The 16338-nt window shown below is 54.1% G+C and overlaps 1 protein-coding gene across 5 annotated transcripts in view; it reads right to left on the reverse strand.

The window, feature by feature from the left end:
* The window catches only part of DENND3 (DENN domain containing 3), a 50474-nt gene that overhangs the window by 15880 nt on the left and 18256 nt on the right, over window positions 1-16338 (reverse strand). For 4 of the 5 annotated variants that reach the window (XM_070802361.1, XM_070802364.1, XM_070802360.1 and 1 more), the window contains 9 exons: window positions 15189-15304; window positions 12102-12257; window positions 10273-10369; window positions 9438-9541; window positions 8720-8919; window positions 6479-7000; window positions 4591-4850; window positions 4315-4485; window positions 1079-1208 (listed from right to left, as the gene is read on the reverse strand). In XM_070802361.1, coding sequence (XP_070658462.1) covers window positions 1079-1208; window positions 4315-4485; window positions 4591-4850; window positions 6479-7000; window positions 8720-8919; window positions 9438-9541; window positions 10273-10369; window positions 12102-12257; window positions 15189-15304 — 1756 coding nt within the window. The remainder of the gene's footprint in view (window positions 1-1078; window positions 1209-4314; window positions 4486-4590; window positions 4851-6478; window positions 7001-8719; window positions 8920-9437; window positions 9542-10272; window positions 10370-12101; window positions 12258-15188; window positions 15305-16338) is intronic. The other variant, XM_070802362.1, reaches the window with a different exon arrangement.

A 16338-nucleotide genomic window follows, 5' to 3' on the forward strand; every position in this document is an offset into this window, starting at 1 on the left:
CATACAAGCAAAACTAGTTGTCATCCAAAAAACATCCCTACAGGACTTCCCTGGTGGTACAGTGGATAGGAATGCAGGGGTCACAGGCTCAATCCCTGGTCAGGACTATCCCATGTGTCCCAGAGCACCTAAGCCTGGGAGCCACAGCTACTGAGCCTGCGCGCTGCAGCTACTGAAGCCCGCACGCCCTAGGGCCTGCGCTGCACAGAGACGCCACCACCGAGAAGCCCGCCCGCCGCAGCAGTCGTCCCTGCTCGCCACAACTGGAGAACACCCGCACCGCAGCAAAGACCCAGCACGGCAAAATAATTTTTTAAAAATCCCTACAACGTGCTCATCTGTGTTTCATGAATTAGCTTCACGGGGTGGGGTTAATCGAGCACGTGTGACTTCCCGCACGCAGCAAGGCTGATAGAGTAAGTGGTCCTCTATAGTCTCTGCTTCTTTACGCAAAGCGCAGGACAGCTGCTTTTAGGAGATCATTTAAAAGTGGACACAAAACAGAAGTAGCTAAAAATGTGGCATAAACCTATTCTTATCTTCTCACTATTTCCTGGACTTGAAAAATCTTCTAAAAATAAAAACCTGAGCTAACCACTGACCTCTATGGCTTCAGAGAATTCCTAGGGGCAAGGAACTGACCAAATCAAGGGGGAAAAGTGAGACGGCCGTCGAGGGTCTCCCCACGCCTGAGCGGTGCGGTCCAGCAGTCAAGGACAACCACGCACGGGGGTCCCTGCGGCTCTGCAGCGGGCGTGTCTGATCACAGAGCTCCAGAGACTGCGACGGCGATTCTGTGAGCCACTCAACGGAAACCCCGTTGTGGTGTCATTGGTAATTCAGATTCAGGACCAACACCGAACGGGGTAAAGTGGACTGTTACTCAGACAGTGAAATGCTGAGGTGCCTCAGTGTGCGTCCTGAGGAGCAGAGAGCTCCAGGGGATGGCCAAGTGAGAAAACGAAAGACGCAGAGGGCGGTGTGGTGTTCAAAAGGGAAAAGTGCAGAATAAAGAAGTTCGAGACATGTGGGTTGGTTCCAGCTGATAAGACAAAAGGCAACCAGATAAAAACCTTACTTTCATTCTTCATCCTATCAAAGTAGGACAACTTGGAGGCCGCATAGATGGCTCCCGGTGACTGCAGCGTGCCGACGACCGCGTCCATCAAGAGAATGTGGGTCAGCGCCTGCTGTACGTACTGGGGGTCCTGTGGGAGGCACAGTCATCTCAGCACAGCGTCTCTGAAATCATGGCCCGCTAAGACTCTGTCCCATTACACACAGCAATGCTTTTAAAAATGTGTGGTTTTCAAAGCCACCTGCAGAGTTTAAACTTGGATTTCATGTCACATACTTATGCTCTCTTAGTTGAGACAAATACTGGTTGTCTCCACCCCTTCCTCAAAATAGTTGGATTAATCCTCCCACTTACTAGCCTATGAAATTACCCAGCCCATAAAAGCTAACAACCGAAGAACTGATGCTCTTGAACTGTGGTGTTAGAGAAGACTCTTGAGAGTCCCTTGGACCACAAGGAGATGAAACCAGTCAATCCTCAAGGAAATCAATCCTGAATATTCATTGGAAGGACTGATGCTGAAGCTAACATGCCAATACCTTGGTCACCCAATGTGAAGAGCCAGCTGGAAAAGACCCTGATGCTGGGAAAGATAGACGGTGGGAGGAGAAGGGCATAACAGAGGATGAGGTGATTGGATGGCATCATTTGACTCAACGCACATGAGTTTGAGCAAACTCCGGGAGACAGTGATGACAGGGAAGCCTGGTGTGCTGCGGTCCACGGGGCTGCAAAGAGTCAGACACAACTTACCAACTGAACAACAACTCACTACCAACAAAGCGAGTGGAGGGGATGGAATTCCAGCTGAGCTACTTCAAATCCTGAAAGATGATGCTGTGAAAGTGCTGCACTCAGTATGCCAGCAAATATGGAAAACTCAGCAATGGCCACAGGACTGGAAAAGGTCAGTTTTCATTCCAATCCCAAAGAAAAGCAATACCAAAGAATGCTCAAACTACCACAAAATTGCACTCATTTCACATGCTAGCAAAGTAATGCTCAAAATTCTCTAAGGCAGGCTTCAACAGTACATGAACCGTGAACTTCCAGATGTTCAAGCTGGATTTAGAAAAGCCAGAGGAACCAGAGATCAAATTGCCAACATTTGTTGGATCATCAAAAAAGGAAGAGAGTTCCAGAAAAACATCTGCTTTATTGACTATGCCAAAGCCTTTGACTGTGTGGATCACAACGAACTGTGGAAAATTCTTAAAGAGATGGGAATACCAGACCACCTCACCTGCCTCTTGATCTGTATGCAGGTCAAGAAGCAACAGTTAGAACTGGACATGGAACAACAGACTGCTTCCAAATTGGCAAAGGAGTACATCAAGGCTGTGTATTGTCACCCTGCTTATTTAACTTATATGCAGAGTACATCATGAGAAATGCTGGGCTGGATGAAGCACAAGCTGGAATCAAGATTGCCAGGAGAAATATCAATAACCTCAGATATGCAGATGACACCACCCGTATGGCAGAAAGCGAAGAACTAAAAAGCCTCTTGATGAAAGTGAAAGAAGAGAGTGAAAAAGTTGGTTTAAAACTCAACATTCAGAAAACTAAGATCATGGCATCTAGTCCTATCACTTCATGGGAAATAGATGGGCAAACAGTGGAAATGGTGACAGACTTTAATTTTGGGGGCTCCAAAATCACTGTAGATGGTGACTGCAGCCATGAAATTGAGAGATACTTGCTCCTTGGTAGAAAAGTTATGACCCACCTAGACAGCATATTAAAAAGCAGAGACATTACTTTGCCAACAAAGATCCGTCTAATCAAGGCTATGGTTTTTCCAGTGGTCATGTATGGATGTGAGAGTTGGACAATAAAGAAAAGTTGGACAATAAAGAAAGCAATTGATGCTTTTGAACTGTGGTGTTGGGGGAAATTCTTGAGAGTCCCTTGGACAACAAGGAGATCCAACCAGTCCATCCTAAAGGAAATCAGTCCTGAATATTCATTGGAACGACTGATGGGAAGCTCCAATACTGTGGCCACCTGATGCGAAGAAGTGACTCACTGGGAAAGACCCTGATGCTGGGAAAGATTGAAGGCAGGAGGAGAAAGGGACGACAGAGGATGAGATGGCTGGATGGCATCGCTGACTCGATGGACACGGGTTTGAGTAAACTCCGGGAGCTGGTGACAGACAGGGAGGCCCGGCGTGCTGCAGCCCCTGTGCGGCCGTCCCGGGCGCCTGCAGCCGTGGTCCACTTTGTTGCTGTTGTTCGGTCGCTCAGTCTTGTCCACTCTTCGCGACCCCATGGGCTGCAGCCCACCAGGCTCCTCTGTCCATGGAATTTTCCAGGCAAGAATACTGCAGTGGGTTACCATTTCCTTCTCCAAGCTTCCCGGCCCAGGGATCAAACCCACATCTCCTGCATTGGCAGGCAGTTTTCACCATGGAGCTACCTGCGTTGTGCTAAATAACCAAGTGGGCGTAAAATCAGAGAGTCCAAAAGTCACAGAACATTGGAATCTTAGGACCTAGTCCTCCCTTTCCTATTTTAAACAGAAGCCTCCTTCCATTTCCTTGATCTCAGGCTCTTCCAGGGACAGAACGTCCATCACAGAGGGCAGCTCTTCCACCCCTGGAAGTACGTTCCCCTCAAGTTTGCCCCTAGGTGGGCTGCCGCCCCGACCTGCGTCTCCCTGGTGACCAGTGAGCTGCAGCTCTCGAGAACCTTAGAAACTGCTCCCCATATGAGTTCCCAATTTGGACCCTTTGCTCACTCTGTTGTGGGTTTCCTGTCTCATCTTGCCATTCGGACAAGACAAACATTGCCCCTCATGTCTTACCTCTGTCCAGGGTACCCTTCGTGACTAGGAAATCTTAACTTGCTGCAATCAAAGCCATCAGTCTGGCCCAAAGTCAGTGAAGCTACAAAATCCCCTGGGATTTTAAACACAGCCCTGTGGAAAGGACCTAATACACCCCCGCCCAGAACCCTGATCCTGGAAAGGGAAAGAGGTGAGAGTCGAGCTCACGCCTGCCAGAGTCCAGCCCCGACGCTGCCCTCCCGGGTGCCACCTGGAGCAGAGGAGGCGGAATGCAGAGGCCAAGCCCAGGTCCACACATACCGCCCCGCGGGCTGGCCCGTGTTTGCCCCCAGGGCCTCGCACCGAGTCACGCAGAGCACAGCCTCCTCAGTGCCTCTGACGAGACGCTGTGCCTGGGCCCTGTGCTAAGCATCACCGAGAGACGGGAGCCGCAGGTGAGAACGGACCTTGTGGTCGTCGGCCAGCTTCCTCCCGGCCCACATCTCCTTCACCATCAGGTGCCAGAGGTCACACTCCGTCTTTAGGTTAGCTTCAAAGACTTCTTTCTTGGACGTCGTTTTGATTTTTAAAGTGGGAATTCTCAGGAGCAGAAAAGTGGCCATGGTGCTTCTGACATCCTGCAGAGGCAGCGAGAGAGGAGGGAAAGTGAAATGACGGCCTGGGGTGAACAGCAGCTGCGAGTGGGGCGGGCCCACGGCTGGCGGCCCCAGGCCTGGCCTCACCTCTATGTTCCTGAAGGTGGAGATCTCCACGTAGCCTGGCCGCCCCTCCGTGAGAAGGAACAGGCGCTTCTGGGTCATGGCGATCTTGCCCACCCCGCGATTTGTCTTGACGGAGCGCGACAGCTTGTACACACACTCACTTTTGTCCAGCTGCTCCATCACCGACAAAGGCAGGCTGACCTCCTGCGCCTCTGCTTCTGCCTCCTTCCAGCAGTTGTAGAAATCTTTGAATGTTTCTGGGTCAATCTGTTTCTCGTGTCCTTAGTTTCATAAAGATAAAAAGAGGTTCTTAAAGCCACGCACACCAGGACGCTGCGCACTACCCACCGGAGACAGCAGGTGGCGTCAGCACCCAAGTCTACCTGGACAGGACCCACCTGGGAAAGAGTCCCCGTCTCACCCAGTTCCCCAGGTGGGCACCTGATCTGGGCTGAGTCTGTCTGTCCTCCTAGCCCCTACCTAGGCAGGCAGTCTCAGTGCCTCCCGGGGCGCCGGGTGGGGACCCTGGGACAAGGATAGAGTGCTGTGTCACCTCTGGAACTGGTGGCAGCCGTCCTGGGGCCAGTCCGAGGGTGTAGCTGGCACTACAGATCCTCGGACCCTCCCGCAGTGCTGGATCAAGCCTAACCTGAAGCCTTGATCTTTATCTCCGTACTCTAGTTATGTGAACAAATGCATCATTATTTCTAAGCATGATGATCTTAATTGATTCAGTAACCTTCCCAAACGTCCAGTATTCAGGGGCTCTAGAGCTGGAGAAAGACCCAAGTCCAAACTCCAGCTTCACTGATATTCAGCAATGTGATCACAGGCAAGATACGGAGCGAACCTGCTTCCCTATCTATAACACGGAGCTGGGACCACCCCCAGCTCCCACTCAGCTGCTGCGAAAAACGGCTCGTCTTAATCCTGACGCTTCCCCGTGTCTGGCTCCTGTGGCTCTATTCCGTGTCGTGAACCCGTCTGCCCTCCATCCTTAGCGGGCCCCTCACACCCTGCACAGCGAGTGCCCCCCAGCAGGCCTGCTTCACTTCATTCCCAGGGTGAGGCTCCCCGTGTTCATGAGGCCGACTCCTCCAAGGTCAGGCCCCTCCTCCGGTCACGCTCTAGCCTCCCAGCACAGTGACAATGTGCGGTAACATGCCTCTGTACACACTGGTCTGCAGTGCCCAGACCAGAAAACTCCTACCCATCCTTCAAAACCCAGATACAGGGCCCATGGGCAGCCTTCTTGGACAAGGCGGTCATCCTGGCTGGACACCCCCTGAGCTGGCATGCTCTTTCCTCACAGCATCTAATAACACTTTCTGTGCTCTACCCTCCACACAGGCCCAACCACCGTGGGACCCTGTCACAGGGAGTCTGAGGCCTGGAAGAAAAAGCCCTGCTGGCTGGTGGGCAGGTGCCAGGCAGATGGCCCCACCAACGCTGTGCTGCTCTATGTGTTCGTGGGTCTGTATGATCCGCTGGGCTCCTGCTCCTCATGCAGGAACCCTCCCATCCCAGCCATGGGTCCCCATGTCAGAGGGAGGGATCATCACACCGTGAGCAGGTCCCCCAGGACCGATGTCACCAAGCTTCCCCAGACCCTCCACCTCTCTCGGCCAGCTGCTGGGTCCGTCAGCAGGTAAAGCCCCCACCCATGAGGCTTTCTGGAAGGCAAAGGTGGCTCAGACAGTAAAGAATCCACCTTCAGTGTAGGAGACCCAGGTTTGATCCCTGGGTCGGGAAGATCCCCTGGAGGAGGGCATGGCAACCCACTCCAGCATTCTGGCCTGGAGAATCCCATAGACAAAGGAGCCTGGCGGGCTCCACAACTGAGTGACCCCCACACACACGAGGCTCTCCCTGGCTGGCAGGGTGCCCCCGGCCGCGGGCATCCTCCTACCTACAGTCAGCGCCTCGAACAGCCGGTGTATGATGACGGTGTCCTTCACGATGCCCGACTCCTGCACCCTCTTCACGAAATCGTCCAGCTGCATGTGCTTCTTGGGCAGCTCGAAGTTCTTGACGCGGTCGTCGGCCTTGGGGACGTCCGCGGGCCTGTCCATGACCTCGCTGATGAGCCGGCGCAGCTCAGGCATGCGCTCAGCCTGCGTGCGCTCGGGTGCCGACAGGGACTCCACGGTCGTCTGGACGAGGTCGGTGGGGAAGACACGCACATCGGTCTTGTACAGGCTCTGGAAGTCCAGCAGAGCATCCAGCAGCTGGCCCTGCATCAGCTGCACCAGCCCCCTCAGGTAGAAGTACCTGGCCAGCAGCACTGAGTTCTCGGGGGCCAGTGAGCCCATGGCTTTACTCAGCTGGGCCACGCAGTCCGCGTAGAATGCCTGCACGCACTGGGCCACCAGCGGGAAGTGGATTTCTGGGATCTTGAAGGTGTGCGTCGACTTGGGGGGCACGTCCAGAACTGGGGGTGAAGGGGAAGTGAGTGGTAAGCGCAGACCTTAGAGGCGACGCGCATTCCCGCCCCAGCACTCTGCTGTCTCTGGGCCCTGGGTACAGCATGGAGCAGGAACCAGGTATATCTTCCAGGAAGTTCCACGAACCCCGTGCTGAGGGGGGCCCCAGCGGCCTCCCGTGGCACCCTGAGAGTACGGCATTATTTTATTTGCTAAAACTGCTGATGGCTACATTGAAACACGTGATGCTGAGTCTTCACTGGAGGATTAAGCTAATGACCTAGGCTGAGCCGTAGCTGCCGGGCAGGCAGGCCCTGTTAAGCAGCCGCTTCTTTTACCTCAGCAGCAGCTCCGTGCATGGGTGCTGTTGCCACGCTCATCTCACAGGTGCGGGGGCCGAGGTTTCCACTGGTCCCCCGCACCAGCTGCTGCACGTCACGCCTAACCAGCTGTGTGTCACACCAGTGCCTTCCACAACCTCACCCCCATGGCTCCCAGGCAGCGCCAGTGGACAAGGCCAGGCCACAGGACGTAGCTCACCCCAAGGAGGTGGGGTCTCAGTGACAAAGCCTGGAGGATGGCGGAGGAGCCTGGGGGAGGGGCAGAGGGAGCGGAACATCTGCCTACAGCGCGCGGGCCCAGTGCAGAGCGCGGAGCCCCACGATGCTCTACGAGAGAGGGCGTGCAGGCCCAGAGAGGCAGAGCAACCTGCCCAGGGTCACACAGCCGGCAGCAGCTGCGCGGGGGACTCAGACCCACCAGGGCCCTCCAGAAGCTTGCTCGTTTGCACACACAGCCCCTCCCGGCATTGAGGACATGCTCCTCCCTCAGCCTCTGGTTCTCGGCAATGCACAGGAGACGCCGGCTGGTACCTGGTGCCTCCACCCACAGCACCGTCTCCCCACCACTTCTCCATCCACTGAGGACAGGCAGAGACCCCTCCCTGGGGCTGCGAGGAGAAGCCCCAAGCACCCACAAGCAGCATCACACGTGACCGGCTTCGCTGCGGCTCACGTGGGAAGGACACGTGGGCTCACACACGTCCAAATGGGTTTTACAGCAACTCACCAGCAAGGGGACCCTAAGCAGATGCTCTGCACGTGGGTGGGGATGCAGCCGCTGCCTCCCACGGCACGCCCCTCCCCCAGCGTCCACCTCCTGAGACCACAGCGCTGCTCCCCACCCCCACGGCACGGCCCTGCCCGTCACCACCCCGACCATGTCACCACACTGAACATCTCGACCAACCCCCACCGGTGTTACGCATTTCTATCGTCGGCCTTCCTCCCCGTCCATGGGGGCGGGGGCAATGGCTGCCTGTGTACCCCAACACCTAGGAAGGTCGGCAATCACTGGAGGCTTAATAGTCGCTGCACCTCGTTAGACACTGACACACATAAACATGTGTCTCCTAGGCACATGTGCATATACACGCACACCCACACATGTATGACAGACGTGAAAACCATGAACAGCTGTGGTCTTCAGCAGTTGGGAACCAGGTGATGGAACACGCAGACAAGAAATCATTTTCTATAATGAACATAGTTTGCAAAATAAATATTCTAAAAATATTTCAAATAATCAAACTACTAGAACCTCCCCACTGCCCCCCCCCAAAAAAAAGCCCATTCCCTTCTCCTGGAATGAGCTGACTTCTTTCAGCAACTGGCGGCGTTAGAATCACGTGACTGGGAAAGGTCACGGAAGGGGCGTGGCCGGCCCACCTGTGTGGCTGCTCCCATACTCCGTGGTCTGTATCTTCCGAAGCGACGAGTTCCGGGGCGGCAGCTCAGGCACCGTGATGTCCTGCAGGTTGGGCATGCTGACCACCATGCGCCGGTGGGCCGTGTGCGAGACCGAGGACTTCCGGCTGGCCATCTTCTCGATCGTGGGTCTCCTCGGACTCAGGAGCATCCCGTTTATCCTGGGTGGAAAATCCCAACATCTGACATGTACAATAATGATCCAAGAACAGGCTGAACTGGGCATTTTCCCAAGTGTGGTGATCAGTGTCCAGTATCCCCCTGCCAAGGGAGAAATGGCGGGAGCTTGCCTGGCTCTCCCTCGTGTAGTAAAGGCTGAGTGCAGGCCACGCCCCCCAGGAGAGGTCTCACACACAGGATAAACGAGGGCCTCGTTGACGGTGATGCATGTTTGAGGAGTTCAGGAAAAGCAACACAGAGGAGGCAGGAAACGGCGAAGATGTAGGGAGAGTGTGAGAAGGAAGACAGGGAAAGAACAGCCCGAACGCAGACCCAGAGCTGCATTGTGGGCACTTCAGTGTCCCCACCCCCCAGAAACAGAGCTGCATGGGAGGAGCCAGGCCCGCCAGCCAGCTCCCTCACGTCGAAATGTCAGACTCCTCTGATTTGATTTATCGTTCATCCGTCCAGAGACAGACCCCAAGGGAGCGGCGCATCCTTCAGAACCTAACATGCACACCTGTCCTCCTCGGACTGTGTGTGGAGGTCCATCTGGGCAAAGGCGTCCATCCTTCTGCTGAGCCGGGCCTTGAGGAAGGCGTGAAACATGTATGTATCCAGGACCTGGAAGAGGCCCCGAGGGGCGGTCACTGCGCCTGCTCCACTGTCCTTCCCCGACCCACCGAGGCCTCTGGCCAGCACCTCTAGACCCAAGTTCCCAACACAGGCAGCTTTCTTAGTTCATCAGAATCTAAAGTAAGATCCTCCTCAATCCCTCACCAACCAACCTCAAAGAATCACTCTTTACGTTTGAAAAATCACAAAATATTCGAAAGCCCAAACCACCCTGCCCCCCAGGACAACAGCAGCTGAGTCATCAATTCTGGGATCTCCTGGGGATGGCAGTCTCCCCCACATGCCCACCTCACAGCCAGCCCACCCATCCACAGACTCACACAGAACAACCTCCCAGTCAGCTCCCAGGGACAGCAGACATGGCCCAGCCCAGGGAAGGAGGCGGTGATGGGAAGGGCATGGAATTGTGCGGGCTGATAGGATGCGTCCAGATCCAGGCTGAGGAAGGGGCTACTGGGCCCGGGCCTTGGTCGCAACTCAGCACACTCTACACTTAAGGTGGGTGCACTGAGTTACACGTATATCACTCTAAAAAGCCAATTAAGAAAATAAGAGCTGGGCAAAGGATCAGCAGGACCCAGGCTCAAACTTCTAGAAAAGCTAAAACACAGAATAAAGTACTAACAGATGATGGAAACCCTGATGTGAAAACTATCTGAAGCACAGAAGAGTGCAAAGGATGGAGTATACACACGCACACACGCCCATGCGCCTCTCACCTGTTTATAAAACTGCTGGTCCCCCAGAGCTCTTGTTTTGAGAAACTCTTCACTATTGAACACTCTGTGTTCATAATTCAAGTGGTTCTTCACTTCCCTGATGAAGAAAGACAGTCTAACTGTTGAAATGTTTTTGAACACATGAACAACACATTGCTGTTAGCAGAAAAACGATGGCAAGAAATACACAGTTTGAAAAGCCCTGTCTGCACAAGGATTACTGAGCCCCGAGGGTTTGGGTGTAACCTGTGGTCAGGCTATCCTGCCACTTCAATATAGCTTTCTTCCAACTGGAATGAAGCTCTGGGGGCGGGCAGGAGGGAAGGGGTCTGTCTTGAGCCCCTTAGCTCCTTATTCAAAGGCAGAAGATGCGATCGTCCATAATTGTTCATACTAATAAGACTGAGTTCAGGGTGGTGACACAGGAAGGGCAGACAGACCCTGGGTATTAGCCCAGCTTGGCTGCCAGCTGGACCCCCACCAGCCACCTCCAAATCTGCATTCCGTGGGGACTTGGCCACACGACGCCCCAGATCTCACGTGATAGCTACCAACAGAATCAATAACCGCACAGAACGTATACAGGACACAGCATGTTCAATGTTTTCCTTCTCCTGTGAGGACAGACATGACTTCATCTAGGGGAAGTCAACTTTTAGAATCATACTGTGCCTTTTTAATGAACTGAACTCAGCAAGCTTCCACGTTCATGCTCAGTTGTGTCCAACTGTGAACCCGTGAACTGTAGCCCATCGGGCTCCTCTGTCCATGGGGATTCTCCAGGCCAACAACACTGGAGTGGGCTGCCGTTTCCTACTCCAGGGGATCTTCCCGACCCAGGGACCGAAGCCTTGCGTGTCCCTTACGTCTCCTGTGTTGGCAGGCAGGTTCTTTACCACTAGTGCCCCTGGGAAGTCACATTAAAAGAACAAAAGGAAGACAACGTTTCTACGACCACACAAATTATAGTGCCTTAAGCAGAGAGCTAATGCAACCCATCTATAATGTAACATCCCCTTTTTCCCTAATAGATTATTTGCTTTATGTAAGGAAAGACGGCTAAAAAATACAACCATTAAAATGTCGAATCACACAGTGTTGTCAAGTCGGCCAGCTCTGGTCTAAACCCTTCCCAGGCTGAGTCCGTCCAGATCAGAAGAATACCTGGACCTGCCACCCTCCCTGCCACACGACCCGAGGGTGGGAGGAGGAGCAGGGGGTGAGGCAGGGGAGACAGGCTGCAAGACAAAGCAGAGAAGAGAGAGTTGGAAGGAAAAAAAGGCTTGAAGGCTTTCCTACCGATAACTTCGCCACACAGTTAACGTGAATGTCGGCATGGATCTATCGGACCTCCCTTAAAGCACTGCACATCTAGGCCAGAACAACCACTGGACCCTGCTCTACATCCCGGGGCAGCAAACACGCTGCCCCGTCCGCTTGACCGACTGGGCTCAGACCTGGGTCCCAGCAACACACAACGGACTCCGATGCTGGAGGTGACAGCAATGCAGGGAAAGAAGAAAAGCTTCTAACAGGGGCCAGTCCTGGGTGCTAACCAGCCTGGGCTCTCCTTCGGGTGGGCTGCAATCCCGAAACAATCCATTTGTCCCTCAACCCGGGGCCGACCGCCCAAAGTGGTCCTTTGCAGGAGAGAGGAGTGGGTGGGAAGGCCCCGGGCAGGGCCGACACACTCCCAGGGATCCTCCTGGGTGCAGGGGTCTCTCCCGCGTCAGTCCTGGATTTCAGTTCCTGAGCTCTGGGGCTGCAGCCGGTGTGGAATTGGGAGCAGGCTGGGGACCGGGTGACGACCTTGGAGGGGCTTTAAATACCTGAAGATGCTGACGAGCAGCTGCAGGGTCATCTGCTGGATCTGGCAGTTGAGCTGCTGCTGCCAGGCCCGCCTGGAGGCCCGGCCCTCGTTCACGTCTGTGCTGGCGCAGAGGTGAGCCAGGTCCAGCTCGTGGTGCAGCTGAAGGCTCTGGACCCTGGAAAGGAACAGAGGAACAGTGACCACAGCTCAGCCCACAGCACATGACCACAGCTCATGGGCAGGAGAGAGAATCCTCCAGGGAGAGCTCAACTGACCTTCCTAGGATGCTCGGAACACCTATCGATACCGGAGAGGGGATGTCATTAAAAACACATTCCGGTTGAGAGTCTATTCACGTCCCAACACAAACAGCTCATTAGCGCGGAACCCACAAAGGCCTTATCTTTGGACAGGTGTTTTTGTCCAAGCTGAGTCATCCCGTCCCTCTTTTAAACACTCCCTCTTCCACAACGGCCGAAGGGTTCCCAGTTGGCCTGGGCGGGAAGGCCCTGCCCTGGAAGGTGCGGGGGCTCGAGGTGTGGCTACTCGTTCGGGGGCGGTTCTCGGGGATGGGGGCTCTCAGAGGTCTTCATCACACAGGACCCCCACCTCCCCAGCACCAGCCACGGCTGCACTTCTACACGAAACCCTGGACACCAAGGAGAGAGTCGGAGGCTTTAAATATGCAAATAAACCCACGTGACACGTGTCTAGAGATCCAGCGGGGCAAGGGGACACGGCAAACACACACTCTGCTCAAAGCGAGGAAGACAGCATGCACAGGGCGGCCAGGCACAGGGGCGTCTTCCCACCAAATACGGTGGGTGTGTGCTCACGCACCTGGCCCCCGAGAGGAGGCCCACGGCCATGGCTTGGATGACGGTCCCAGGGTCCTTCACAGACATGCCACCAACCACGCACAGGTTAGTTCACGTTTATAAACAGCCCCTCGTGGTGAGCCTGAGATGCCACATCCCACCTCTGGGGGTCTGACCAAGCAAGAACCCTGGGAATGTTCTAGAATTCTCACAGTGGCATGTGGGCAGAGGCGAGATCTCATCTTATTGGATATGCTCCACCCAAGCAAACACTTGAGAAGCTTCGTCAAACGCTGGCCAAGATCAGTCCTCAAAAATCAGGGAATGCGGACTTTGCTTATCAGAAACCCAGACAGTGAGGAATGTGGGTTTCGCCTTCTGAGTTCATACAGGGAGACACTCCACCAGGCCACCTGGCCGGGCCCCGTGAGCACGACCCAGCAGCCACGCAGGCCTCCACACCCGCAGCCCAGGCTCTGGGTGCTGTAAGACTGTTTACGATGGGAGGACCACTGATAAAGGTGGCACTCCCATCGACTCTGCGGAGACCATCCAGGGAGAGGGAATAATCAATGCCAAGATGTGACAGGCTGAACGATCTGTTCCCCAAATTCCCATGTCGGAGTCCTGACCCCCAACACCTCACAGCATGACTATGTTTGGAGGTGGGGCCTTCAAAGAGGCAATTAAGTTAAAATGAATAAATTAAAATTGAAAAAAAATAAATAAATAAAAATTACCTGTAATAAAAAAAAAAAAAAAAAAACGAGGTCATGAGGCTGGACCTACTCCAGTATGACGGGTGTCCTCATAAGGGGAGATTAAAACACGACGCCCCCAGGGGCATGACCACGTGAGGACACAGGGAGGAACTAGCCCTACTGGCTGACCTTGAACCTTGAACTTCCAGCCTCCAGGACTGGGAGGCAGTAGATATCTGTTCTTAGGAGGTGTTTGTTACAGCAGCCCCTGCTGACGGATACACAGTACAAGGCACAGATGAGAACAGCCAAGTTAGGGAGCCAGCGGAGGACCACCCGCTCCCTCCCCTGCTCTCAGGCCTCGGCTCTGCCTGTGTCTGACCTCCCAACAGCAGCCAAGATAAAGGGGGCCAGTGAGCACAGATGGGAGACGGCCAGTAGCAGCTGCCACGCTCACCCCTGCCCCTCGCCCTACAAGGGTCCGCCCACGAGTTCCACACCCGGCCTGTCTGCGGTCCACACCTGGGCTGGAATACAAAAGCAGGATCTCTCCCACCACCACCTTATTAGGTTCCAAAGAGGGGAACGTCCCTCTGCAGGACCCCCCCGAGGGGGCCCGGCTCTGTCCTCGCCCGCCCTGGATCCACCTTCATCCTGGCATAAGTAGTGACCACACCTCCCCTCACTAGCCCCCGAAGACACTCGTGGGGGGGCCCCTCGCTGCCACGCCTCTCCCACCACGACAGAGGCCATGGGACCTGCGGAGCCTCACCAGTTATCACCTGCCCTCTTTGGGAAAAGCGTGTCAGGTCTGAGCTCAGCCAGTAAGGTTTAGTCACAGAGATGGCCACGACACAGTTATGGAAAAATAACAGCACTAAGAGAGAGCTCTGTGGGGGAGGAGGGGCGGGGGCAAAAGGGGAAGACAGCTGCCCGCCCAGGGAAGGGCAGGGGGTCACGGCCGTCAGGGTCCCCCAGCTGACAGTCCTCGGGGCGGGGGCCGCGTCGGCTTGCTCACTATACAATACTCTGCCCGACGCGCTGGACACACATCTGGTGAGTGAATGGATGAAGGAATGAGGGAATGAAGGAGAAAGGACCTCAGAGACCATGAGTCCAGAAGGGGGCTGGGAGGTGTCCCGGGGCTGTGACTGTCCCCTGGTTCAGGGGCCACTCAGTGTTTAGACAGGATCAGAATAAAGACAACCAACTTTTATATTTAAGCATTCACAAATAATTTCTAAACTATTAAATACATTTTAAAAAAAAGTAAAAAAGTAAAAGTGTTAGTTGCTCAGTCGTGTCCGACTCTTTGCAACCCCTTGGACTGTAGCCTGCCAGGTTCCTCTGTCCATGGAATTCTCCAGGCAAGAATACTGGAGTAGGAAGTCATTCCCTTCTCCAGGGGATCTTTCCCACCCAGGGATGGAACCCAGCATTGCAGGCAGATTCTTTACTGTCTGAGACACCAGGGAAGCCCCATTAAATACATAAGCCATCTGTTAATATAAGGTTGGAAAAGATACTCATGTGGCAAGTACAAACCTGAGCAAGACCTTCCCAAACACAGACGATCTCTCCCCTTACCTCTGAATGAACGTCTGTGCGGCCAGGAGAGGGATGTCGGGAACATCAACCTCTTCATCGTTAGAGTACGTGATGTTCCCACTGTCGATGTTTATCAGAATTAAACCATCAGCTTCCTATAAAATAAGTTTGTAAAGATCAAAGGAAGAATCTGAATTTGTATACATCTTTGAAAACACAAAGCTACATTTTACATTCACTAAGATCAAATCATCATTAATTAAATTATTGTATATTTAATATGCACACAAAACCTTATATTGTCTGCTCCAAAATGCAATGCATACCATGAGTGAGGTTAATAAGCTAAGGTGATTAAACATGCCTTGAGTCAAGATTCCAACACAGGAGGTCAGGCCTCAGCCCGCCCTGGTACAAACACTCTGGGGACCACTTCAGGGAGCCTGGAGAGGACATTCCAGAGCTCCAGCCAGAGCACCCTGACATTCAACACTCAGGGTGCCTGCTGGGCTGCCCAGCTAGCTCCCCAGCCCCAAGGACCACAGCACAGGTGGGCCCTGGGCTCAGGGAGCCAACACACTCAAGCGTTCTTGAGACATGTGTGTGGCTTACTTGTGAAGTCTCATTTGTGACGGAACATACAAATATTGAGTCACACACCTAAGTTCTGCACTTCAACTGTCCCGGGAACACGCCGCCAAACTCTCCCTGGCTTTCCTGCCGGGCCGGCCTCTCAGTGCGTGTTCCGTGTTACATGGAGTATGCAGAAACACATGCCCCAGAGCAGAGAACTACGCTGGAGGGGACAGGCTTCCTCAGGGTGAGAACACCCAGCTTTAACAAGGACCCTGTCCACATGCCCAGCACCATCAAGAAAACATCCAAACCCCAAACACATTCAGTCAAGACCTGCTGCCTTGGCCTGACGCCTCCCGGGAAGGCAGCCGCTAGGAGGACTTCCTTCACGGCTGCAGACCAGAGTCAAGTGCCTGTGCCTGCAAGCGTCCCTCCTGAAGGGACCAAACGAAGGCGGTTTTTCCCCTGACGACTAAAAAAAGAAACCCAGTTTTAACTCCAGAGCATGCCTATTTTTTCCTCATTTGCAAGAGTGACGTTTTTCCGTTCTTTCCAGGAGGTCTGAATGGCCTTTTCCCAGCGTGTTTGTCCCCGGTGAGTGAGTCACCGAGTC

The sequence above is a fragment of the Bos indicus genome, chromosome 14 (assembly GCF_029378745.1).
Source record: "Bos indicus isolate NIAB-ARS_2022 breed Sahiwal x Tharparkar chromosome 14, NIAB-ARS_B.indTharparkar_mat_pri_1.0, whole genome shotgun sequence".
Lineage (NCBI taxonomy): Eukaryota > Metazoa > Chordata > Mammalia > Artiodactyla > Bovidae > Bos > Bos indicus.